The sequence below is a fragment of the Vollenhovia emeryi genome, unplaced genomic scaffold (assembly GCF_000949405.1).
Source record: "Vollenhovia emeryi isolate VEMERY1.0 unplaced genomic scaffold, V.emery_V1.0 DF939194.1, whole genome shotgun sequence".
Taxonomy (NCBI): Eukaryota; Metazoa; Arthropoda; class Insecta; order Hymenoptera; family Formicidae; genus Vollenhovia; species Vollenhovia emeryi.
The window spans coordinates 555,363-579,131 of NW_011967172.1; the positions used below are offsets into that span (position 1 = coordinate 555,363).

At 45.5% G+C, this 23,769-nt stretch overlaps 3 protein-coding genes across 8 annotated transcripts in view; all 3 read right to left on the reverse strand.

Annotated features, from left to right (window-relative positions):
* Positions 1–1,496, reverse strand: part of LOC105562136 (cAMP-responsive element-binding protein-like 2) — a 30,704-nt gene extending 29,208 nt beyond the window's left edge. Inside the window, exon 1 of one of the 2 annotated variants that reach the window (XM_012012700.1) lies at positions 1,312–1,496. In XM_012012700.1, the coding sequence (XP_011868090.1) occupies positions 1,312–1,350 (39 nt within the window). In that variant the 5' untranslated portion in view covers positions 1,351–1,496. Of the gene's footprint in view, positions 1–465; positions 707–1,311 lie in introns of those variants that run through there. The other variant, XM_012012701.1, reaches the window with a different exon arrangement.
* Positions 1,497–2,690: 1,194 nt separating this feature from the next.
* Positions 2,691–14,418, reverse strand: LOC105562137 (ubinuclein-2). Of its 3 annotated transcripts, XM_012012703.1 has the most exons (13): positions 14,007–14,418; positions 9,610–9,729; positions 9,157–9,258; positions 8,807–9,070; positions 8,553–8,727; positions 8,026–8,455; positions 7,780–7,941; positions 7,558–7,638; positions 7,249–7,284; positions 6,619–6,735; positions 6,353–6,532; positions 4,419–5,665; positions 2,691–4,052 (listed from the first exon to the last, which is right to left on the reverse strand). In XM_012012703.1, exons 1-12 carry the CDS (start codon positions 14,196–14,198, stop codon positions 4,426–4,428), a joined length of 3,099 nt encoding a protein of 1,032 aa, XP_011868093.1. In that variant the 5' UTR covers positions 14,199–14,418; the 3' UTR covers positions 2,691–4,052; positions 4,419–4,425. The 3 variants fall into 3 exon arrangements, with proteins under 3 accessions (XP_011868093.1, XP_011868092.1, XP_011868094.1); XM_012012702.1 differs by having other exon boundaries at positions 2,691–5,665; XM_012012704.1 differs by lacking the exon at positions 7,249–7,284 and having other exon boundaries at positions 2,691–5,665.
* Positions 14,419–15,086: 668 nt separating this feature from the next.
* On the reverse strand, positions 15,087–20,332 carry LOC105562139. Of its 3 annotated transcripts, none has more exons than XM_012012707.1 (9): positions 19,262–20,332; positions 18,100–19,183; positions 17,970–18,031; positions 17,584–17,770; positions 17,360–17,523; positions 16,896–17,251; positions 16,711–16,823; positions 16,350–16,457; positions 15,087–16,276 (listed from the first exon to the last, which is right to left on the reverse strand). In XM_012012707.1, exons 1-9 carry the CDS (start codon positions 19,746–19,748, stop codon positions 15,997–15,999), a joined length of 2,841 nt encoding a protein of 946 aa, XP_011868097.1. In that variant the 5' UTR covers positions 19,749–20,332; the 3' UTR covers positions 15,087–15,996. The 3 variants fall into 3 exon arrangements, with proteins under 3 accessions (XP_011868097.1, XP_011868096.1, XP_011868095.1); XM_012012706.1 differs by having other exon boundaries at positions 15,087–15,743; positions 16,053–16,276; positions 18,100–20,332; XM_012012705.1 differs by having other exon boundaries at positions 18,100–20,332.
* Between the last annotated feature and the right edge of the window lie 3,437 nt (positions 20,333–23,769).

Here is a 23,769-nt window from a genome sequence, read left to right on the forward strand (position 1 = left end):
CATCGTGGACATTGGGCTTTACACCATGGTAAAAGAAAAGAATCATGCCCGCGCCTCCTTAGTCTCGATGGTGAGACAGAGAAAGAAAGTCTTGCTAATGCTGGGTCTACAATGAGAGTCGTAGTCGTAAGAATAATCGACTGCGATCGGTCAATTCCGTCAGGCACATAAGAACTGACCAATCATAGTCGATTATTCTTACGACTGCGACTCGCATTGTAGACTCCGCATAAATCTTCTCTGTCTCTCTTATCACAAGCTTCAGCTTATTCAATAGGGCGCTCAATCTATATTTACTACGTCTATGTAGAGAATCGGTTAACTTCTGGTTAACAATTAACCGAAAAATGGAAGAACTGGACATTGCAGAATATCAGGTTACACCAGTTTCGTCGTAAATCGCGAGAACAGACCGAATTATTAGAAAGGACGCAATCGGCGCGGCCAATCGCAGCGTACACATACCTGGCGACGATCGCGCATCCATCGTCCAGGCGCACCTCAACGAAGAAATGGCTCGGGACGCGCAACAATCGATTCCGGGCCTCGTCAAAGTGAACAACGATCGCGCGGAATACGTTCCGATGTTTACGATACGACGAAAGACACCCCGCACGCGGGACCGAGTCCGCTCTCAAGCGATCGTTCGCGAAGGAAATGCACCGCGCGACTCAACCGTCGACGCCGTCGTCCAAGATGTCGGACGGCGGCGCTGCGCACTCGGAGGGGGTCTCGCGACTGAATACTCACGCGCGCTCCGCTCGCCGAGACAGCGCGCGGGAACCCACGCGGACTCGCGAAGATCGTCGGCCGTTGGGCGAGGCGCGGCGCGAAGCGGCCGCGCGACGTCTCCGACGCTCGAGAACAGGCTTGAATCGCGAACGAGCGGGCGCGACTCCCGCCAAAACGAACCGCCGCAGCGCCATCGGTCGGCGAGGCGGGGAACCGCGCGGAGGAAGCGGCGCCACCTGCCGCGAGGAATGCCAGGCCGAGTCAGGCGCCAGCCTGACCGCATGAACGAAATATCGGCCAGCTAGACTGCAACCCCCCCCTCTCCCCACCCACCCGCGATCGCAATCGATGCGAGCTGGGGTGTCGGGACGATTGCGCTCGGCGCGTGCCGCACGGCGATCGTCGTCGGGGACGAGCGAGGACGCGTCCGTCACGGCGGGCGCCCTCTTTGCACAATGTGGTGTAATCCCGCCGAGCGCACGCTGCGTGCTCGGGCCCCATGGCAGGTTTGCGTCACGCGCGCGAGAGCACATTGTCAGGCGCCGCCGCGGGCACGGGCGAAAAAATCGGCGCACTCACCGTCTCGTTCTCCGCGATGCACATCGGCTCCACCTCCATGGCGTTGTCGCGCGACGACGCGCGTAGACGGGGCAGGGAAACGACAGGCGACTCCGGGGTGGCTCGGCGCTCCGCGATGGCGATCGTCCGTAACAGTTCGCGACGGCAACGTGTGTCTGTTTACAAACACTGCAAGGTCACACATCGGGCCGCCGTCTCTCCTCCCCACCCGCCAGCCCGCCCCCGCTCGTTTCAGACCGCTGAGTCGCGTTACGTCACGAGGCGCGCGCGACCGCGGCGCCGCCTCGCGGCGGCGCGCCCGACCGCTCGGGAAAAGGCGCGCGATTGATACGGGAACGGGAACGGAAACGAGGTCGGCCAGACGTCCGAGGTATAATAGAGATAAAATTCGTGGGTCAAAGTGCAATTCTATTTTCGCCAACGTAGACTAAATACGATCTCGGTTTAACTGACCTTGTATCTTTCTCCAATTTTAAGAATTTGAGATACACAGGTCAATTTACTTGAGATTAACGTTAATCTGCTTTAATAGAAGCGGACATGAGACGAACGCGTCAATTCTGTAGCTTACAATATGGTGAAAATGCTAAAAGCGAGCGGCTAACCGCCCCCTTAGAAAGAGACGAAGCTATTGAATCTGTTGAACCTTTGCTGGAAATCCCACGCTCGTCTCGCTCCGCACTCGAAAGCACGATTTACAATGCGTTCTCTGAGTCTAGAAACATTGATCTTTTTGCACAGCCAATAAATACGTTAAAGAAATTTGCACAAACTGTACATTATACATTGTACAATCGTACATTGCCGACAAATTGTTTAAGAGCTTGGGTAAACTTTGTTCAAAATAGAGCACATTGTAGATCGAGGCTTGAAACTGCCTCAAGTCGAGAATCGAGAAGAGTGACGGCGACTATCATTACCGTTTGAGCCGTTAAATTATCATGTAAAATTGCAAAATTGTATTTTTCGTTTTATAAAAAGTAATATAAGAAGGAAAACTGGCGAAATGACCGAGAAACGATTGCTAGATTCCGAGTACGAGTGGATCGTTCGGGCCTGCACGAATGCCTTCAACGTATACCTAACGATGAACCATTTTATATTTTATGACAACACTTTGAGCCTGCAGCCGGAAAACTCCGGTGAGTCGGGTGGCCGAGACGCGATCGTAGGACCCGGTAACGCGACTTTTTGCTAAAATTTCAGAAATCTCGCTGCTGTCCTACACGCTGTTCATGGTGGCGCTTGATCTCTTCGCGTACAGCATCTATCAGTGAATCCGCGATGGAAATAATGGGCGAGAATATCTCGAAATAAAAATAAAAGCGCGTGACAAGATCGCACGTTGCAGTGGAGGGGCAAAAATTGTGAAGCTTTTGTAAAAAATATTCAAAACTTATATTTTAAAGTCGTCTTCGTGAAAATCCTCAATGCGGAATTGTACAAGACGTTCTTTTACTCTAAGTATCATAGGGGTAAAATGGGGGAGGGGGCGGGTAAGGTATACGGTATAATACACTAGTCATCTTTATGCGTTCCAAAAATATTCTAGTCGTCTCTTTCATTCTCTCACGCACTCTCGCCTTCTCCCCGATCTCTCTTTCTCTCTCTCTCTCATACACATGGGTCCTCTCGCACTCGCTTCCTCTCTCCGCGCTATCTAACGTGTCTACTATTCAGTCAAGCCACATACAAAGCCACACAAATTTGCAAGTCGAGAAAGCAACGGATGCTCGCACGTACCTTCTTGAGCTAATGATAATCTCTCTTTCTCTCTCTCTCTCTCTCGCTTTCTCTCTCTAGTGATAATCGCACTCCCTCCTCCAACACTATAAAGCGTTGAAGATACAATTTATTATTGTGATGTTACGACAGAAAAGAAAAGGAAATGTCCGACGCAAAGATAATGTACAGTGGAAGTATCGTGACTTTTTGCTCCTACGAAGTAACGCTTATCCGATAGCCGCAGTTTCACATATTAATTTCGCAATCCGTTCATAACTATAATTAGATAAATCGCCAGTTACAATTAGAATTACTCGCGACGAATCTGCGACGATTACCTGCGTATTCATGGAAGGCAGTAATACAATTTCGAGAAAATAATACACCGAATTTTTCTTTTTCACTAACGTACATACATTATGATAACGATGACAACCGAAACACAAGGAGGAACAGTACACAAGACATCTTTCTTTCGCTCCGTGACACAGGGTGGTCGAAAAGATATAAGAAGATACGAAAGCAAAGGCTTCACTAACATCAATAATCTATCCGTCCAACGTTGTGGCGTTACTTAAAAAAAAAAAAAAGACAGCATTTGATGCCTTACGTTTAAGATTAAAACAAAATGTCACGTGTGTCGCGCATACGTAGCCGAAAGTATCAAATACCGCATAATCGGAAAAATCACAATAAAAAAATCACAGGCGGCTCGTCAAGTAAATGCAAATAAAATTCTTGTAGACCAACCGATTCACGGAGCGATTGGACGCTGCTCACTTATTTACAAATACTTATTGAGACATGCGCACACCGGACGAATGACTGAACGGAGAGCGAAAGCGAATGTTCACTATTAAAGGAAAAATCTCTACAAAATATATACGCGTGACAGATAACGAAATTTAACTCACGCTCATCTCGACTATAAAGTTGACATAGAAAGCAGGTTGAATTTTGCGTTCGCCGTTCGCTCGTTGTTCATCCGCCAAGTGTATCCACATCTTTCGAGTACTCTAGAATTTCATAATTTACTTATTCTGTACACATACAACCGAAACTACCGCTAGCGAATTTATAATGTATGTACATAATTTGGCGGTTCTTGTTTGAAAATATTTTAAAATCCTCACACGACATACACAGTATGATCGCTGTAAACCTACATGCGACAGCTGCATTACGGTTTTTATCTCGCCAATAAGCGGCGTCATATAAGTGGAAGAAGTTTCCGTCAGCCTTCGCACGATCGCTCATACGAAACGTAAATTATACAAATTTCGAGAGTCCCGCCTATTATCTCTCGTAAAAGTAATATAGCTGATCTGATCACTACCGTTCCCCAAAGAAAAAAAAAAACTTCAAAACGGGCGATAACGTACGTCGTTTCTACCATTGTGCTTCTTCCTTAGACCTCATTTTATCCTCCTTCTTGAGATACAATCGTTGATAATCCTCCTGATAAGTAACATACTGCGGATTTGATTTACCAGGCTTTTGTATGGTACCACCGACCGGCGAGTTGTTCGGGGAAAATTTCATCTCTTGCAACTCCTGCAACTCCTTTAACGACCTCATTACCATTTGGACGTCCTTCTCCTGTTCCGTTGGTTGTACCGCGTTCCCCAAGGTGTCATCCGTAATGAAGCCGTCTTTCCGTTTGTCGGTTAACCCACGCGGCGAGGAATCGTCGTTGATGATCTGACTGAGGAAATTAGTCGCGGCAATAGTTTCCTCGTTTTGCCTCTGTTCCTGTTCCTCCTTCGAAAGGGTCGTTTGCTGTGGCATAGGCACTACGTCTTGGTTAGGCCCTATCTGCTGCTCGATCATCTTGTGATTCTTCTTCCTTTTCTTCTGATCGTGCGACGACTTGAGCTTGACATCGACGCATCGCTCTCGTTTCTTCTCCTTTTTGTCAGTTTTACTGATCATTGAGTCAACATCCTTGTCGTCCAATCTCTTGTCGCACTTGGCGTCTGCATTCTCCTGCAAGAACCTGTGTTTCAAGGCCTGTGCCGACGAATATGGAGTATCTTGCCTATATACGGAATGATGTCCAGCTTGGGAAATTTCGTTTGTTTTAGAATGACTCACAGGTTCCGGACATGCTGTGATAGAAACTCTATCCTCTATCACTGCTTCATTCAGCTTTCCCGTTCCCTTGTCGTAATCGACGCGTGTTATTGATAGAGAACTGTTTGTCAAATCCATGAAATTAAATTTCTCAACGTGACTTTTAGTTGGCTTCTGAGCCATCAGCTGCGCCGTAGGTACTACAGAAATTTTACCAACTGTATAACTATTAATGGAGATCCCAGGACATTCCTGCTGTTGCTGGCCCGCATTGTTCTCCGTGTGTTTGTCTTTATATTTATTACCGGGCTGCTTCTTATCGGTGTTGACATCGTTAGACTTCGCTGTCGCTTGACTTGCAAAATTCGTCGAATTTTCGCCAACAATCTGAATTTTAGATACGTTCGTATTTGTCTTCTCACTTTCTTGAGACGAAAGATTAGTCGCACTTGTCGCATCGTTCTTCGCAACAATATTACAAGCTTGAGTATTGGCAGAAGTGGTAACGTTGTTCGCATTCACCATTTCTTTCGGTTTCTTCAACTTCTTCTTAATGCTAAAATCATAATAATCCATTAATATAAGGCGGCACATGAATACCAACATCAAAGGAAAGTGTAAATAAGACTGGGAGAAGGCAAGCCGTATATAATAAGAAATAAGAGTGTAAATGTAATGATCTGTGTGCATTTAATAGTAATAACAAAATCAGAACGTATACCAACTAAAATAATTGAACCATTTTGCATGTACAAAAAAAGTAAAAAAAAGCAGTCGGGGAAACAAATTAACATTAAACATTTGCGTACAAATTAATATTATAATCTCATAATCTTGTTATATCTATAAATGCGTTAAATTCAGTATCACTCTCGTAGAATATGAGTTTTTTTTCAAGGAATCCGTTAATGTTTCGAGCGAAGAAGTATTAATCCATTACACCTTCCTAAAACATACAATAATCAAGCAATGAAGCGATCAATTAACTTCCTGACATAGTCAAGTGACGACAACGCGCCCGATTTCTTGACCGCGATTCGCAAAGAGATTAAAATTAATCTTCAAGAATTCTTGAGCCTAACTTTCAGACAACGCACTCCTTTCACTTTGGTGAAAATAGGAAAAAAACCATAGTAGGGGACTCTCATGCACGAAGCAAAGCACAAATAGCGAAAGGTCTCTTGTAACGCTTATAGAGTGTATCAACAATGGAATATAATGTATTAGCAGCATATGTACTTACGCGGGTTCAATGGGACTAGCATATTTTAACAAGGTTTGCAATCGTACGCATCCAGGCGGCCACAGTGGTAAGACATTCGTATCCATGAAAGTAGCAACGAACGATTCCATACTCTCCTTTCTTGTTCTGAGAATTTTGAAATAATGTCTCCTGGCGTTCGCAATTTCGAGAACGAGTTTCCTAAAAATTGAGATTTACATATATACGTGGGTGAGAATGCGAATTCAGGTTACGCGTGAACGACATAGCTTTGATTAGTGACACACTTTGCTTCGTCAGTCCATGGAAATCGTTTCCGTGGTATTTTCGGCTTTTCCGCGTTTTTAGACGAACCATCATCCTCATCGCTGCTCTCCGCGTCTGCAGGAGATCCCTCGAAACCCCTGAAATCGATCAGTCAATTACATTACAGTACGGACAATTAATATTACAACGATTCATGATGTCACGCGATGACAAAGAATGATGATCAGCATTTGTTGCGACAGAATTCCGTGATCTTAATCTCTTGGTTAATAACACTTAATCAAATCGTCTAGTCGTCGAATTGTGTCCCAGATCAAATGCGTAGTTTCCTTGTTTGACACAAAAGATGATTCTAGTGATAAACTAAACACTGATACTGATGATAAAAAGCCCCGCATCTTTCTCTGCTTTTTCAATAATGTGATAGATGAAGAATAATGACCGCGTTATATAATACAATGTTCCTCCTCTTCTATATGCAAACACAATTGATTGTATGAATGTTGGTAATAATTGAAAGAGCAAAAGTATGTAAGCATGAATAGATTAGAAGGGAAAGATTAAAGGTAGTAGAAAACCAAAGAGAAAAGAGAAAGAGCAGTCGAAGAGGCGAGAATAGAAAGAGGTTCCTCTTACGAGGGGCGCCTTACCAACAGTACGAATATATCTCCCAGTATAATTGAGGACTGAGAAATAAAAAATTACAATGAGTTTATATTCAAGAAATTATAAACTGTAGTTTTATTTGTATTATCGCGCTCTCTGACAAACTGGAGTATTTATATATATTCAACTGTAATTAATATTATAAAACCTTAACAATTAAAATTAACACTTATTAATAAATAGATTTAAGACATAATCTATTATTGAAGAGCAGAAATGGACTGCCGCAAAAATTAAGAATAACTGCAACATTCCAAACCACTGTGCATACGATTTATAATAGAGTTACTCACTTTTCATCGGCAACTTTCTGACATTCCTTCAAGTATTTGTCCGTAACTGATGGCATAACATTATCGATAAGCGTCTTTAATCTGTAAAGCGTTGACAAACCTTGTAAAACGTGGAACTTTTAAAGATCAAAATTATAAGATAATTTATATATTATAAATGAATATATAAGAAAAATAAGTTTCTTACAAACATATATACATAAACAATTGTTAGAATCTTACTTTTGCATCGGTTCGTTCACTCTGTGCTCGGCGTCTTTCAAATAAAGTTTTTTAGCTCTGCTGAGAAGAGTAATTTTACTACAAGGTAAAAATCGTACTAGGTGTCCGTAGGTTTGTAATCTTATGCTAGGCGAGTTCAACATTCGCAGTTTCTTCTCTAAACTGTAACAAAAGTAACGGATCTTAGAGAACAATTTTTACGATTTGTACAATTGGCAATTTAAGGAATTTATGATGCAAACTTACGTAAAAAGCACTTCGTTAACTGCGCTATTGAAGAACTTGCTTTTACCATCTTTGCTGTTTTCCGCTTGAATCTTTAGTTTATTCACTATATCTCGTACATCCTCCGGTAGATTCTCGGGCAAAGACGCTTCTTTATTCTCCATTTCCTCCCCGTCAGATTCAACGTAAAGGCAAACACGAGATTTCCCCGAATCTGTCGTGTCGCGACTCGAGTCGTCCTCGATTCCTCGAGCCGCGTTGACGACGCTTTCTATCGCGTCGTCGATGTTGCTGTCTTTAGCGTCCAATCTCTTTATATCTATCTTCTTCGCGTCATATCCATTGCTGTTGGAGGATTTCTTCTCGAACTTTTTTATATCGAACTTTTTCTCGCTTATTTTACTTTTCTCCGGTTTGTCAGACTTCTTCTTGTCCTCTTGATCTTCCGAGGCTGAAATTGCAAGATTATTCCGTAAGAATAACGCGTGCATCAAAATTATAAATATTTTTCATAACTTAATAACGATATAGGAAGTAGAAAATATTACCTGTACCTCCCTCCGCATCTGTCGTCTCATTCTTCTCCTTCCGTCTCAAAAGATCCAGATCTTGTTGAGAATTTTGTTGCTGCGCATCCTGAGTCTGATGGTTTTGCGGCTTTTTCCTCTTTTTGACATTCTCGTGATTAACTTTTTTCTCGCTGCTCTCATCAATTTTCCGTCTCTGCGAATCGACGTTAAATTATTACGGAGCAACATACAGGGATGAAGCGAGCAATAGCGCGTATCTAAAAGCTAATTACCTTTCGTGGATTATCACCAGTAATATCCTCCGTCTCATCGTCCTCCGAGGAGCTAATGATACGTTTATCTACCCTTTTAGGACTATCTACATCTTCGGTATCATCCTCGCTACTCTCGCTACTTTCCTCGTCGTCGCTATTGTTATTATTATTATTGTTATGGACTAACGAACGTCTATCGGCTGCTCTGAACTCGAGAGCCCCGCAATTAATATAGAAACCCCCGTGCGCGGTGGTCATCTCTTCGGGTACAATTTCATCGTACTGTTGACAAAATATCGACATTACATTTTAGAAAATCCTTGGATCACATTGAAAATACTCTTTCACAAAAGAGAAACTTGACGCACAGCATCGGTATTGTCGATGAAGGAATCGTTCTCATCGTATCCTGCGCCCAAGTCCACGTAATCGTCATACTTGTGCCTCTTCTTACCCATAGTGGACGTCCCCTAAGGCAAAGGAAGACAAGTTTCGTAAAGAATGGTTTGACGTCAGTACATGATTGACCAATGTGGAAAAATTGCTAAACGCCGTTAACTGGCAAATTCTAATTAAAGAAATTCATGGCGAAAAATATTACCTCAGCCAGGGTTTGAACCTGGACTTCCCTGCACTCCCTACGAGACGCCCGCCTAGAGTGTAGGGGAGTCCAGGTTCAAACCCTGGCTGAGGTGATATGTTTCGCAATAAATTTCTTCAATTAGAATTTACCAGTTAGCGTCGTTTAGCAATTTTTCCACATTAATTAAAAGTTTGTCACACAATGTCAGTGGCAAAGATCAGTGCTATCACCAACGTACATATTTCGCCTCGAACCGTTTCGCCATGTCTCTAAGCTTATCCTCGTCATCCTCGTCGAACGGATCAAGCCCATTGGTCGTATTCTCGTCTTCCCTCTTCTGCTCTTTCCTTCGCTTTTTCTGCAATGTAAAACAGATTAAATTTGCAATCGGCCCGGTCGAACGCGCACCGGAACGTCCCGTTCGCGAGCCCCGACCCGGTAATCCACAATCAAACCGCTCTCCATCTCGCCACGCTCTCCGCACCACTTTCACTAATTTATAAAAAATTCAGATCGATCGGAGAGAATAATAGACCGCGCCAGTACGCACACCCACGCGCACGCTCTCGAGTCCCGATTTAAATGTATGTCGATAACGAAGAGACGTTTGGGACCGTTTTACAATCTATGTTTATCACACTTATCAGCGAAACTCTACCCTAACAGCACTAGCCTTTTAAACCCAATCTACAGCGTGCTGCTTGCGTCTAGAAACATTCTGTTTTGTAGCCAATAAATGTGTTTAAAAGACTTGTGCAAGTTGACAAATAGTACCTTATACAAAATAGAATGTATCTAATCGCAAGAAGCACGTCGTAAATCAGACTCAACAGAATACGGGACGCATAATTTTATCGCGCGTTGCAAATAAATATATATTACTTTTCTGGACAACTGAGAAACTGCGAAAGTCCTCAGAGTGTTTAATGACTCAACCATGAATCGCTACAACAAGTCTCTACGTACGGCGAACGCAGCAAAGGCCCCCGCAGCGGTTTCTCGAAATAAAAGGACCGGCGCGAAATTAATTCGCATTAGTTTACACGTCGAGAATTACGATCTCAGTTTTTTTTTGGTCCCGAGGCAGATCCTCGCAGGATTATCGTCGCGTTCGGATTGAAGGAGCTAAAAACCGAGGGGGGAAGAGCAGAGGCAACCGCGTGGGAGCTCCGGGACGGATGAGTAGAGTCTGAAAGGGTGCCGGACGTGTCCAGCGATACCAGGAGCGCATGACGCGGTCGGAGCGTCGTCCTCGCGGTTTCGCGCTCTTTCCTTCGCGTCGAGTCGCGTCGCGAACCACCTCCTCCAGTCTCCTGCTACCCTGTCGAAGGGACGCCGAATCGAGCGATTGATCCTGCCTGCGACAGCGGTTATTGACGACGGAGGATCGGTCGTTCTCCTTTTTTCTCACCCCCTCCCCCCGCCGACACTGACGCGTCGGGACCGAATCAGCCTCGTTAATCGTCCAATTAGCTACTCAATTAATCAGCGAGATACAACGCGCGAGTTTACGCTGTGTCGCTTTTTTCTCATACCGCTCCGCCGCTAGCGGTTATTATCGGAATTCTTAAAAAAATATATAGCAATATATATATATATGCGGCTGAGCCAGTAACGCGAAACGAGATTTTATCGCTTGGCGAATTAAAATCGTTCAAAGTAAAATTGAATGGAGGAGAAGAGCGCGATAGCCACACGGTCGGAATAATGAAATAATACGAGAGAGAGAAAGGGAATAGTTAAAAGTAAAACAATCTTGTCGAGCAGAACCGTGTATCGCGATATTACGGCACTTCTACCGATTCAGATTAACTCTACTCTCGATCCGGCTCGTTTATCCTTTGACCACACGGGAAGAAGTTTTTCTTAAAATGCATTTTGAAATTTGAAGAACTTTATATGAGTTTTTGGAAATTTTACCATACGTTTTACTAGTAAAATATATACTTAGCATAATTACTAGTGAAATGCATGGTAAAATTTCAAAAAACTCCTAACACCTAACACGTATTCTAACACCTTATCACATACGGGATTTAGATTTTCAGTGTCCCTTTTTAAGTTGATAGCGTTCTTTTGCTTTTTTATGAAGAACATCTCAGCAATTTCCGTGTGTGTTTTTCATTATGTAAAATTTCCGGCTCCAACCATTTAAAGTTACGTTCCTAAATTAACCGGTGTTTGCTTACTACCGATAAATTACTCTCGTGTTTTTTTTTATGTCATTGCAATGTTCTTTTACTCGTGTTTCGAGATGTCGCTTGGTTTGTCCCATGTAAGACGCGTCACAATTCTTACAATTAATCTTACATACAACTTCAGTTCCCTTGCCTGCAGATGATTTACCTTTTATCTGTTTCTAATTCTTGAAACGGAAAGAGGACGCAGTGAGTCGAATCGAGATTAAGGTAGATCCTCGTCGGTAAAAATGGACACGTTACGCGGGGAGAGGGTAAACGTCCGCTTTTGCAAAATCATCGATTCCGCGCGAACAAGCCGCGCCGTACAATCGCGAATTTTCGAAGCGCGCGCCCCTCCCGCTACTTCGAAATTTGATTCGCCGGCGGACTCGTGCCACGTTTTCGAAACACGTGCGCGACCAAAACAAAGCTGCAAATTGCACGCAGCAGCGCCTGCCATCGGTAGTGGAAATGAGGCGGCGCGCGAGGCGGGCCGAGAGGGGCGAGCGGAATTTCGCGAGCGTTTCGGGAGTGATTTATCGCCTCCTGGCCCGCCGAGCCGCGTGGCGCGACCACGGCCTGTTCTACGATGCGCCGTGTGTCGCTGTCGGAACGTGGCCGATGGTCCAATGAGAAAGTTTCTTTTACGAAAAAGACACTTTCTCATTGGGCCATCGGCTACGTTCCGAACGTTCCGACGTCCGACGGTATCGTAGAACAGTACGGGAATTCTGTAACTTGTAATCGATGCTTCTCGGTATCGTTAACTAGCGACAGCCAATGGCGAGGACGATCTTCGAAAAAGACGCAGATTTTCATTGGTTGTTCCTAGTTAACTTTATCGAGAAACCTCGATAGCAATTGTTACAGAATTCCCGTACAGGGTCCTGTTCCGTAGTCCGTACACGGTTACCGACGACCATCGATATCGTTAACGTTTGCGCAGCTTTTTTACACGATAGAAGAGCTGCGCGAACGTCGTTAACGATATCGATGGTCGTCGGTAATTGTGTACGGAATAGAGGCCCAGGCCTACGAGCAGCGGCGACGACGGCGCAATGCGATTAGCGCGCGGACGACCACCTGAAAATCAAATCGGTGACGACCGACCGCCGACAAGATAGTCCCCGATTCATTCGCGCGATAGAGAGACCGGCGGCTATCTTGAGCCACGGCGTCGCGCGTCTTTCCCGCGGGAAAACGGCGGTGCCGCGGCGCCGATTACCCGGTAATCCGAGGATCCACCTTATGCCATCAGAAGGGCAGATTAGATTAGACCGAGACTGCATTTGCTTCATTTATTGTCCAATCTGCCGCGCGGCAAGAGTGACGAGGGGGAGGGGGGGGGAGGCACGGGCGCGTGACACGCGTCTCGAGCGGCGTACTCGATACGTGTCGGCGGTCACGAGTCTCCTCCGGTGCATCGATCTACAATTCAGAAAGGAGAGCCCCGCGCGGCACACGCTCTCTCGCGCGCGCGTGAAATAAGAGACCTCCGTGCGCGACACGCACACGCTCGCACCGTGTGTCGCACGCTCTCTCTCTCGCCCTCCCTTTCTCTTTCCCTCTCTCTCTCTCTTTCTCTCGCGCTCCCTCTTCCCAGCCGCGTTTTCCGCGTATCCTTCTCCCCCTTGCGCACAGAGAGCCGCTGGACGAAGTACGTGGCTTGCGAAATAGACCGGCGTAGACGCTGCACACACGAATAAGGCATCGCCGCCGCCTCTTTCCCTTCTTCGAGGAGGAGAGTGGAGGAGAAAGAGAGAGAGAGAAGACAAGACGGAGGCGAAATGCCGGACGGCCGCGCAATGGCAACTCTCTCGTGCAGACGTTTTACGAGCATAAGGGACGCGCGCGAAGGACGCCCCGTCTCCCCCGAGGGGAGGAGAGAGAGAGAGAGAGAACGGTGCGCACCTCGCCGCGGCGTCCGCCTCGTGACAGCGCGCGCGTATGTCGGCCGCCGCTCCGCGGTGACGTGAACGACGGAACGGATTCGACACGGCGCGGGCCGCGAGCGAATCGATCAAGGAACCGTTCTCGCCCGTCTCGTGTCCTCGCGCCGCCTTACGCGCGGCCGGGCAGACGAATCTCGGCGCGCGCGGCGGCGTCGACGCCGAGCTGCGTGACAACCGCGCGCGCACCGAAATCGAGGACTCCTCGCGCCTCGTCGACGTCGACGAGCGCACACCGTCCGCGCCCCCCTTTTCCCCCCCGTGCCACGCATTCACACGCAAGCAAGTACGCATACATACATACATACGCACACTCCCTCTGTCTCTCTCTCTCTCTCTCTCTCTCGTTCTCTCTTTCACTCTTTCTCACACACGCATACACGCTCTACGTCTCCTTTTTTTTATTCCTCCGTATGCTTCGCGTGCATGACACGAGCTTGACATACGGTCTTTTGTTTTCCCCCCCGCCGCGCCGGCTGGGAGGGCGACGGGCGCGGGCGGCTCACCTCCGCCGTTTTGAGGAGCTGCGCGTAGTTGAACTCCGGGCATGTCTTCTCGTTGGACTCGGGCAGGGTGAGCGCGAAGCGGAAGGAGGGCGCGAGCTGCTTGCCCATGTTCCCCTTTTTCTCCTTCGTCGCGTGGCCCAGGGGCTCCGGGAACTCCAGGGTCTGCAGGGGCGCCCGTTTCGCCTCTGACATTCCTTTTACGCACACTCGCGCGCCGAGCCGAAAAACACGCGGGATCACGGAAACACTGCGGGCCCAGCCTGCGACCGCGGCAACATGATACACCTCCTCCTCGCGCTCTCTCTCTCTCCGCGGATTAAACGCCGCGCGGACGACGCCGCTCACACGTCGCCATCTTCGGCACGACTGTTTTTAGAGTGCGCCACGGACGCGCCGCCGCGACTCCGGCGACGTCTGCGCACTTCTGCGCCCCGCGAGTCGCGGCTGCGGCCGCGTTTCCATACACTTGCCAACGCCGCGCCGCCGCCGCCGCCGTCGTCAGTGTCGTCACCTCGTCACCCCATCGCTGTGTCGAGGCTAGAGACACTAAAATAAGAGATAGAACACGCCACGGTCAAATTTCAATCTTGATTGAGATTGGGATTAGATTGAAATTTGACCAATCACGGTAAAGTTTACTAATCTAAAGTTTTGTAACTTTTACTTTAATTGGCCAAATTTCCATCTAATCTCAATCTCAATCCGTAGTCTGATACGGGATTTAGATTAATTAGTAGAATGAGATAGTATAATAAACAATAGGGGTTTTCATTTAAGATTTCAAAGTTACCCCCCACCCCATCTCCAGGGGAAGCGGTAGGCGGCTAACTTTTGCGGGATGGAATTGCCCTCTCGAAAATATTGAGGGTTTACTTGGGACATTTATTCGTACAATCATTATTTATCCAAATAAATTGCAGTCTCAAGTTTAAAAACTCACCCTGTATAATTCATGTATTTGAAAACCGGCGGCAATAGCGTAAACATGGCGGACCAATCAGAAGACGATTCCTCGTGTCCTGTATCGCGACCGCGTCAATTTTTCACGAGGGCGTATCTAGGTACTCGTGAATCGTGGACAGGAAACGTCATCGAGCAGCTGATCTCGACAGGCTCGCGACCCTGACGGAGATATTTGCCGTGAATTCGACGAAAAGTGAAATGAAAGTTGTCGAAAAAATTAGGTACCGAAATGTAGTTTCTATTTTATTATTCTAACGCTACTTCAAAATAAATTTGAAATTTTCCTGTGTAATTCAATGAAATACGGTGACGTACATACGAGGAAAGTCCAAGTATACCGTTGAAAAGTGAAAAATAACGAAATTATTAAGTTTAACTAAACACTGTCACGTACTTTGCACTAAAGTTTTGCCGAAATGTCCATGAAACGATGCATATTGTGTCGCGGGGGAATTCCGAAAGGCTTGGGATGGACGGTGAGAAACGCGAAAAATTGTAAGGATCTCTTATATCAAAGCTTTTATTTAAATAATCAGTCCTCGCTCAACAAAGCAACACTTTGCCGCTGTCATTGTTTAAATAATCGCTCTAAATCTTAGCCACTTAATATCATAAGGAGTATTTGATTACGTTCTAAGTACGGGGTAGAATATAAAATCTCTCGCATGTAAAAACATACATATCAATATTTCACGTAGAAAAAGTCTTATATGCATATGTAGATGCGACATGTGAAATATACAAGATTTATTCATATACGTCACATCGCAGCGCCTGTAATATTAAAAAGACATTAGTCCTCCAAAATACAATATTCCCTAATATTTGTACACTGTAATTGCATGTATGATCTCTGTAACAAAACATGCAAAATAACTGAAATTCAAATACATACAATTATCAGCTCTAAAACCTACTCTAAAATTAAGACGCAAAATTATGCGAGATTTTTTTACATCGCTTACAAAATATTCGAAATTATATGTGTATATATTTGATATTCAGCCAGGCGTCCCCCGAGTCATTTTTAATTGCTGGCCACGTCGGTTTTCTTTGCTATTTTAATTGTCGAAAATTGCTGACCTAGAAGCTTCATCACCTCGGCGTGCTTCATGTTACTTTTCTCCCTTTTCACCGAGTTGTAATTCTGCTTCACGTACAACGCGAAGCCGGTGGGTTCCCTCTTCGGTGTCTGCACTTGCACGGTGCCAGACTTCGTTGTCTTGTTAACGAACAATTCGAACTTGCCGTAGCAATAGCCACATCGTTTCCTCTCGATATCCAAGGATTTCGAATGTCTTCCGATACTGCAACGAGTAACACTTGAGCTTTAGAAATGTAACGCTCGACTCGTTAATCGCTTTTTAACGTAATCAATACCTGTATCCGCAGCCTGTGCATCTGTACGTGAATTTAGTTTTAATTTCATAACTATGACAGCGACGAACTGGTGGCAATTCAGGAAATTTCTTCATTGCTTTGTCAACCCTGCAATGTCAAGTAAATTATGTAAATCTCTGAACAATAATCATTATAAGCGATTACCGCACTCGATGTGTAGAATTTTACGGTAAAATAAACATTCTTAAGTAATGTCTTAAGATACTAATACGGCTCTGTGGTTGGTTCACAATACATTAAGACTATACTGGAGATGTTCTTAAACATAAGAACGGACTGACGAATACCAGCCTTAATGATACAATGGAGCTATTTGATTAAGTACTGCGTCGTGACGTACCATCTTGTCCAAAAAAGTCCATGGCCGTCCGAGACATTGTCTATTATCCACGATGCAGCGTGGCACATTTCATGAATCAAAGTATCCCTCAGTCTATCCGGTGTATCTAAAATCTACAGAAATAATGTCAGCTATGGCTGGCTATATTTACGCATGTATAATAAGAGAAAGAAACAAGAGCGTACCTTTGTCGCTAGTACGATCCTCGAAGACTTAACGACGCTACCACTAATGAGTTTCGTGGACTTCTTGTTGTAACAATATCCGGCAGTCCCTCTCATACGGACGTTCCATTCAATGGACATATCTCGAGGCAACTTATTTTCGAATACTCTCTCGTTGTACAATTCGTATAATTTTTTGCATAATTCCTCCTTCCTGCTCTTGTAATCCAATCTGTATTTCTTTGCATCGGGATGAGCCCGAGTCATCGGAACCGTATTTGACAAAGATGCCAGGAAGGTTTCGCATCCCGCAGACTTGTTAGCCGCGGCTGGTTCAAATTTCGGTGCTACTTTGCACGACGTTGGTCCTTTAACTTCTACAAAATAGACATTACATTAGTAAATGCAGGCTTACGTCGTTAATAATATTCTGTGCCATTTTCACTTCCAAAAAACTTTAACAAATTTTACCACGCGTCCCTCACCTTGATTACGTACGTATTTTGGCCCTACGTAATCTCCAGGGTCGAATTCGCTCGTGCTGGAACTTTCCTCGTCGCTGAATGACAATTTCCTCCCGTGCAACTTCTTAGGGTCGTCGCTAGCCTTGTCTTCGTCGTCTGTGTCCGGATCACAAAGTACCTGAAGGCTACGCCCAACATTTAATTAAATTCAGCACCTCTTGAAAGAAATAACGATTTTATAGTACCGTTTAATTGACGCTGGCACTGGCACGGATTTGGTCGATTTACTCGTAAAAGTTGTTGGATTTGTCAACGCACTGTAATACATACTTTCACTGCCACTATCAGACAACGATTCGTCATTGATAAAGCTATTTACTTTTTGTTTTCGTTGAATATTCCTTCTCTGACCTGGCTTGATATCGTTTCCGACTGAAACAAAATTTGCAGTTTTAGAGATCAAATTAGACTTCGATAAGGTATGAGGTTCGACCTTGAATCTTTTTCTCCAGCGTAAACTCGTGAAATTCTGATTTTATTGATCAAAATCGAATTTGTCAATTACATTTTTCACTTTTCACGAGTCCACGCTGGAGGAAAAGATTCATGATCGAGCCGATGAATTCCTTACCCAAATCGCACCCGTCAGAGTCCGAATCTACCGTCCTATATTGATCCTTTGCTACAGGTTTTCTGTAATAAAATATAACATGGTAGATAATTTTCAGATTGAGGTGCAAAACGGTATCAGGATAAATTACCGTTCCGTCTGGACGATCCTATTCACCGGTTGAACAGGCGCCTTCCGTGGTTCACTCGTTGGAAGCAGCGCGTCAGCTTTGTCTCTCCACGACGTACCATACAGTTTATCCAAAATACTCGCGCAGTCCATTACACTATTAGTTTGAGACGTGTTTGCGCCCGGGTAAACTTTTCTGTCGGTTTGCCCTTTTGGCGGGAGCTTCGGTTTATTATCTGGCGTGCGGAATTCAGAATCATTCTTGGTTTCTTTGAAATACCGGTCTATCCCATTCTGACGTGTGCTGAATTCAGAATCAGTCTTGGACTCTTTAAAATACCGGTCTACCCCATTCGGACGTGCGCCGAGCTCAGAATCGTTCCTGGATTCTTTAAAGTACCGGCCTATCGCATTTTGACGCGTCGAGGGTGTACGGGCCGCTCTGTCAGAATTTACAACTGTCCTCTCGTCAGCCTGGGCCCTGTTGATTCTTCCCCGGTTGTTCGGAGTCTCGTAGCTCAGCTCCAGTCTCTCCAGACTGCTGTTCCCAGAGTTGCTCTTTCTAACGCTCGGCGGTACAGTGTTGAAGGAACTGTCGCTTTGAGACTCGGAGGCGTTGGTCAGGAGCCACTCGCTGATCTGTTTCTTTCTCCTCTCGGACAGAGGTCTGTAAGAATTCGCCATCCTCGACCCGTCGTGCTGCGGCTCGGGCAACTCGAACGGACCCGCTTGTTGCAAAACGTCGCTCTTAAGACTGGTATCGACAACATCGGGACTGTCACCGGGACGCTGCACTTTTCTGGCGTAAGTAGGTGAAATAGCTGGATGTATCATGTCCTCGTCTACATCGATGCTCTCGTCAATTATCACGTTTAAGTCCCTTCTCTCTCCGGGGGAATCGTACACGGCCTGCGTGCATTTGATATTCCTCAGAATTTTGTGAACGTCCCTCTTCGTGAGTCTGGTCTTCGCCGTGCCGTCTTGCTTCGGAGCGTTGCATGTCGGACGCCTGCTGACAATATTGGGACCGTCGCAGCTCGGCTTGGTCGCGCTATTTATCCTCTCGGCACTGTACTCTTCTCTTAGCTTCGAATCTGCCTCTCGCTCTGCAATTAACATAGGACTTCCGTCATGAACGTGTCTTTTAGATTTATTTACTTGATTCTTTACTCCGTCACAGTTACCCCTGCTGGCAGTTTTGTCGTTGATCAAGGCGCCGCTAGAAGCGAGTAGGCTGTCAAATAGTCTCTCGGAGACTGACGAGGCATCGGTGGAGATCAACGATGCCTCAGGTATCCCGTTAACGCGCGCGGGAGTTCTATTCGTATACTTCCCCCTTGATTCGTCGTCAGCTCTGTCAAGCCTGCACGAGTCGGACTCCCTCTCCCCCTCGCTCTCCGAAGAGATCGCGAAGCGCAGCCTTGGACGGTCCTTACTTCTGACGCTGGAAGTCGAACTGGACTTCCATTTCGGTTTTTCAGCGCGCGCGGGGGGTGAGTCGTGACTGGAGTCGCAACTGGAGTCGCTGATGACGATAACATCATCCTCCGTCTTCCTGTTCCCGACCGAACGCTGCGGCGAGGAGTTCTCGATGCTGGAGCCCGCGGACAGCCGCAAATGGAAGTTTTGCGAATTGCACCCCAAGTCCCCCGCGTACCAGTTAAACGTCATTTTCACAGTCCTTTTAACTTCTCATTTCACTGTGAAGCGATGCCTCGCAACTTCGTCGCGAACGTCACTTTGGAGATCCCGAAATTATCCACCGCTACAGTCTCCGGGGTCAAAAAAACTCGCAGAAAGTAAAGATGTAAACACAGTCGCCGAACACGTGATTCCGGTGAGAAAGGGAGAGGTCAGTGAAATTGTCGTTTAAATTGCGCACACGTTTATTTGACCAGTCGTGCACGCTGTGCGACACCCCGGTGAAACGTTCTGTCGACTTCTGTTCACTTCTGTTAAATAAGAGCGACGTTATTGCGGAGTAGCGGATCACAATCGCGCTCGTGCATACGTCCGGTCGTCCGCTAGCTGAACAGAATGAACTTTCAAACAGCCGGCAGTCCGTTAAATTACTGCTGCCAACAGCATAAAAATGTGACCAAAGATCTCTAGATTCCCATACAGGGTGAATTTACCACACACTTTGCCCCTTACCGACAGCGTTGCCCCTAGGAGCGAGTCTGGACTAAACATATCCGATTTTATCGACAAATTTTACTTTTTGGTTCGAGTCCCGACTAAATACATACAATCCGATTTCACTGACAGAATTGCCTAAACTTAATTAATTAAATTGCAAACTCATACAGCGGAACAGTGTACGCAGAAAATCGCGGAACGAGTGACCGGTCACGAAAACAGCGGAATATGCTCATGATTGGTCAAGGTTTTTCTGCGTTCACCGGCTGCTTTCGCGAGAAAATTAGAAGGATCCAGATTAAAATGATCTTGTGCTATGATTGGCCAAATCTGGAATTTTATTGAATAAAATTTCAATCTGATGCTATGAAAGTTCAAAGACCATGAGCACACGGTCATTTTAATGTTAGCGACTTTACCGACCACTGCGAATTACCGACGTTGATTAGCAATCGACCGTTAGCCAACCCCGCCACTCGAATTGAGTTTGTTGCATTAGAGGACGCTACTGTGCCGCTTTCTTGTCGTTGGTTTTTTTTCTCCCGCTGGAATCGTGCAGTAATGGTGTCATTTGGGTTTATTGTTCACGAATTTACGGTTCCGGGCTCGAGTGCGGAGGCTTGCTTGCATTTACACGCTACGTGCATACACGTTTGGTGAGCAATAGTATTACGAATATTGAGAGGAAGCGATGAGCGCGCGGTACTGACTTGTGCTACCTGGGCCTGCAATAGGCTGCTTTTCGTCCCGGTTGCTTTCCGACACAAAACAGCAGATATTCATTTCTTTAATTCACTTTATATTATTAGTATACTCTTCATTACGAATATGTATTTACAAATGTGAAAGTTTTCTCTTTTCACGAGCTTACGTTAGGGGAAGAGATTCACGATCGGACCGCTGACGTCGAATCGGGAAAGTTCGCTCTCTAACAAATCTTAGCGCATAAATTTCTACGGTAGAAATTAAATGTTGAAAGATTTGGCAAACCTTAACCTGTGGATAAAATAATTAATTTAAGGCCGGTCTTTCCAACCTCTTGGTAAGTTAACTAATTGGTAAATTATATATCTATCTTTGTCTGACTAAAGGAAAAATAAAGAGGTATGTATGATTTAACTATTAATTAACTTACTAAAGCCCGGGTTTTCACTTTCTGGTTAACTGTTAACCAGAAGTTAGTCGACTCTCCATCTTTTTCTGTGTTATTACCTGAGAAGGGACAGGGAGTCGACTAGCCTTTGTTTAACAGTTAACCAGTAAATGAAAATCCGAGCCTGAGAAGTTAGAACAACCGGCTCTTACAATTCTTAAACCCTTTGTCATAAAAAGTCTTATTTGAAACTATGGAGACACGAAGTAATGGCGAAAAGAATGAAGCGAGACGTAAAAAGCACAGATGTACGAATGTGCAACTTGGAAGTTACACGGCGGTACAGAGGGTTAATTTATTCACAGTTATATTTAAGAATACCATATTTAGATAATAAAATTTTCCGAGACGTATTTATTTGCACGGCTTTATTTGCTAGCATTAATAATGTCACAATTGTGTAAAAAATCTGCTTTTACTGTATTTAAAAATTTACTGATAAAAAGAAGAAACTAGTGCTTTCCCGCGCGGATTGGTCATTCGCGCGGTCATTTCGGCTTACAATTAGCGAACCCACGGGACCGAGCACGATGTACCGTGGACACTCACGTGCCATTTACACCCACGTAATGCAATAAACATTCATGAAATTCGTCGGAGCGGGAGACGCAATTAGGAACAATAAGATGAATTAAAATGGAAATGAAACAAACATATATTTATCCGATGCAGATACCTGTTATCAAGTAGCCGCCATGTGACTGAAGCTCACTTTTCGCCTGCGTCTCTTAATTTAAAAATGAGGATGCATTTACGTTTCGGCGGAATATTTCAAAGACATCTCATTTCGAGTAATTTCTTCCGCTTCAAAGAGAGCCGGTTTTTTACAGAAATATTAATTCGACAAATGACTTCGAGCTTCCCTCCCAAGTGAATATCCTTTAATTGGTTAATATATTACGCTACATAATCATTAATATAAGTATGGTTTTTAATATAAAATATTTTGTGAAATATATTATATTCAAAAACAAAATACATTATATATTATAATATATTTTATGAAATATATTATATTGAAAAGCAAAATATATAATATATAATATATTTTATAAAATTTCATTGTATCGTTTTTTTTATGTACATGTATGACACTTTTTCGTTACATTTGCGAATTACACGTCTCGTGTCTGGAACTGCTGTCCCAGCCGGTGCTCGCTCGCACGGGGCGGCGGTTCTGGGCCGGCGAACGTCATTTGTAGAAGCCATTCAGAACTTTTCTGACCCGATACAGATACCAATGGCGCCAGCGATAATTCTAATTCGGAGGCCGCCCCCGAAATGCCCGTCAAACGGGAACGAAACTCAATCAGGATCCCATCTATCGTATTATTCGCACAAAGCAGACCTCAGATTGGATTATCTATTCGCGTTTCCCGCCACACATTATGTACTCTCGCAGTATAATGCTCATGATGTGCGCGTGTAGCCGCAACAGGAGATTATAGCGTATCCACGATTAACCGTATGACCCTGATCCCGCGATATTTTGCGCCGTGCATCCTTGTAACGCGCCGCGCTGAAAATTATCTAGACCACCGAACCACGAAGATTGAATTTCGGGGCTCGCGGCAGAAAGAAAATCCGGAATGGCCTATAATTCGAGTAGATTATATTCGCGCCCGCCCTCGTAAATCAATTCCCGTAAAGAATTTTATTCCGCCGGGACGTTTCGCTAAAAAAAAAAAGAGGAAAGAAAAAAGAATACGCGGCGGTTTGCGCGCGCATACCGCGAGCTTGGAAGCGTAATGAGCCGCGCGTTGCAGCTCCGCCTGCAACCCCGACGTTGCCTTTAACCGCCGCTAAGCGCATTTTTGTCAAAGAGCGCGTGACGGGCAGCAAATCAACCGGCGCGCTGATCATCCGATTTTCCACGCTCGCATTTTCGACGAACGGAATGCGCGCCGCTCAGGAAACGCCGCGTTCCAGCCTGGACGTCCGCTCTCCGCGCGTAAATTCGAAATTGATTGCGTCGCCGCGGCACGCGGCGGCATTTGTCGGTTATTAAGCGTAGGTTAATCCTTTTACCGGCGTTATTAAATGTAAAAGCCCCGGGGAATTACGGCAATTAAGCTCGGCTGGGATTGTATTAATGAAGTTCCAGGCGGCTCGCGCGCGGGCCGCGAGAGACGCTCGTCTCTCGCGCGAGGACGCGGGATATCGGGCGGCGGCTTTATGAATCGAAAGGCGGCGTGAAGCTTTTTCCACCGATTTACGACCTCCTTCGGCTCTCCTCTTGCCCGCCCGCGGAAACTTGTAACACAGAGAGCTCGGCATAATGGAGATAACGAGGTGATGATTACGCGGAGGGGATGTCTGAGGGGCGACTTTCCGCGAAAGAGGGCGAGTAAAAAGCGCATTTTTCTTCGTGTTTACGCTTACTTTTCGGGGGGGGGGGAA

Bases quoted from the DNA above. Each gene is read 5' to 3' on its own strand.
- LOC105562137 (XM_012012703.1), bottom strand. From the start codon at position 14,198: ATGTCAGAGGCGAAACGGGCGCCCCTGCAGACCCTGGAGTTCCCGGAG. The intron at 8,456-8,552 runs GTAATATTTTCT...TTGCAATTTCAG, and splicing joins AGATGCGGAGGGAGGTACAG to CCTCGGAAGATCAAGAGGAC. The intron at 5,666-6,352 runs GTAAGTACATAT...TTATGATTTTAG, and splicing joins GCTAGTCCCATTGAACCCGC to CATTAAGAAGAAGTTGAAGA.
- LOC105562139 (XM_012012705.1), bottom strand. From the start codon at position 19,748: ATGACGTTTAACTGGTACGCGGGGGACTTGGGGTGCAATTCGCAAAAC. The intron at 17,524-17,583 runs GTACTATAAAAT...TGTTGGGCGTAG, and splicing joins GTGCCAGCGTCAATTAAACG to CCTTCAGGTACTTTGTGATC. The intron at 16,277-16,349 runs GTATTGATTACG...TACTCGTTGCAG, and splicing joins TGCACAGGCTGCGGATACAG to TATCGGAAGACATTCGAAAT.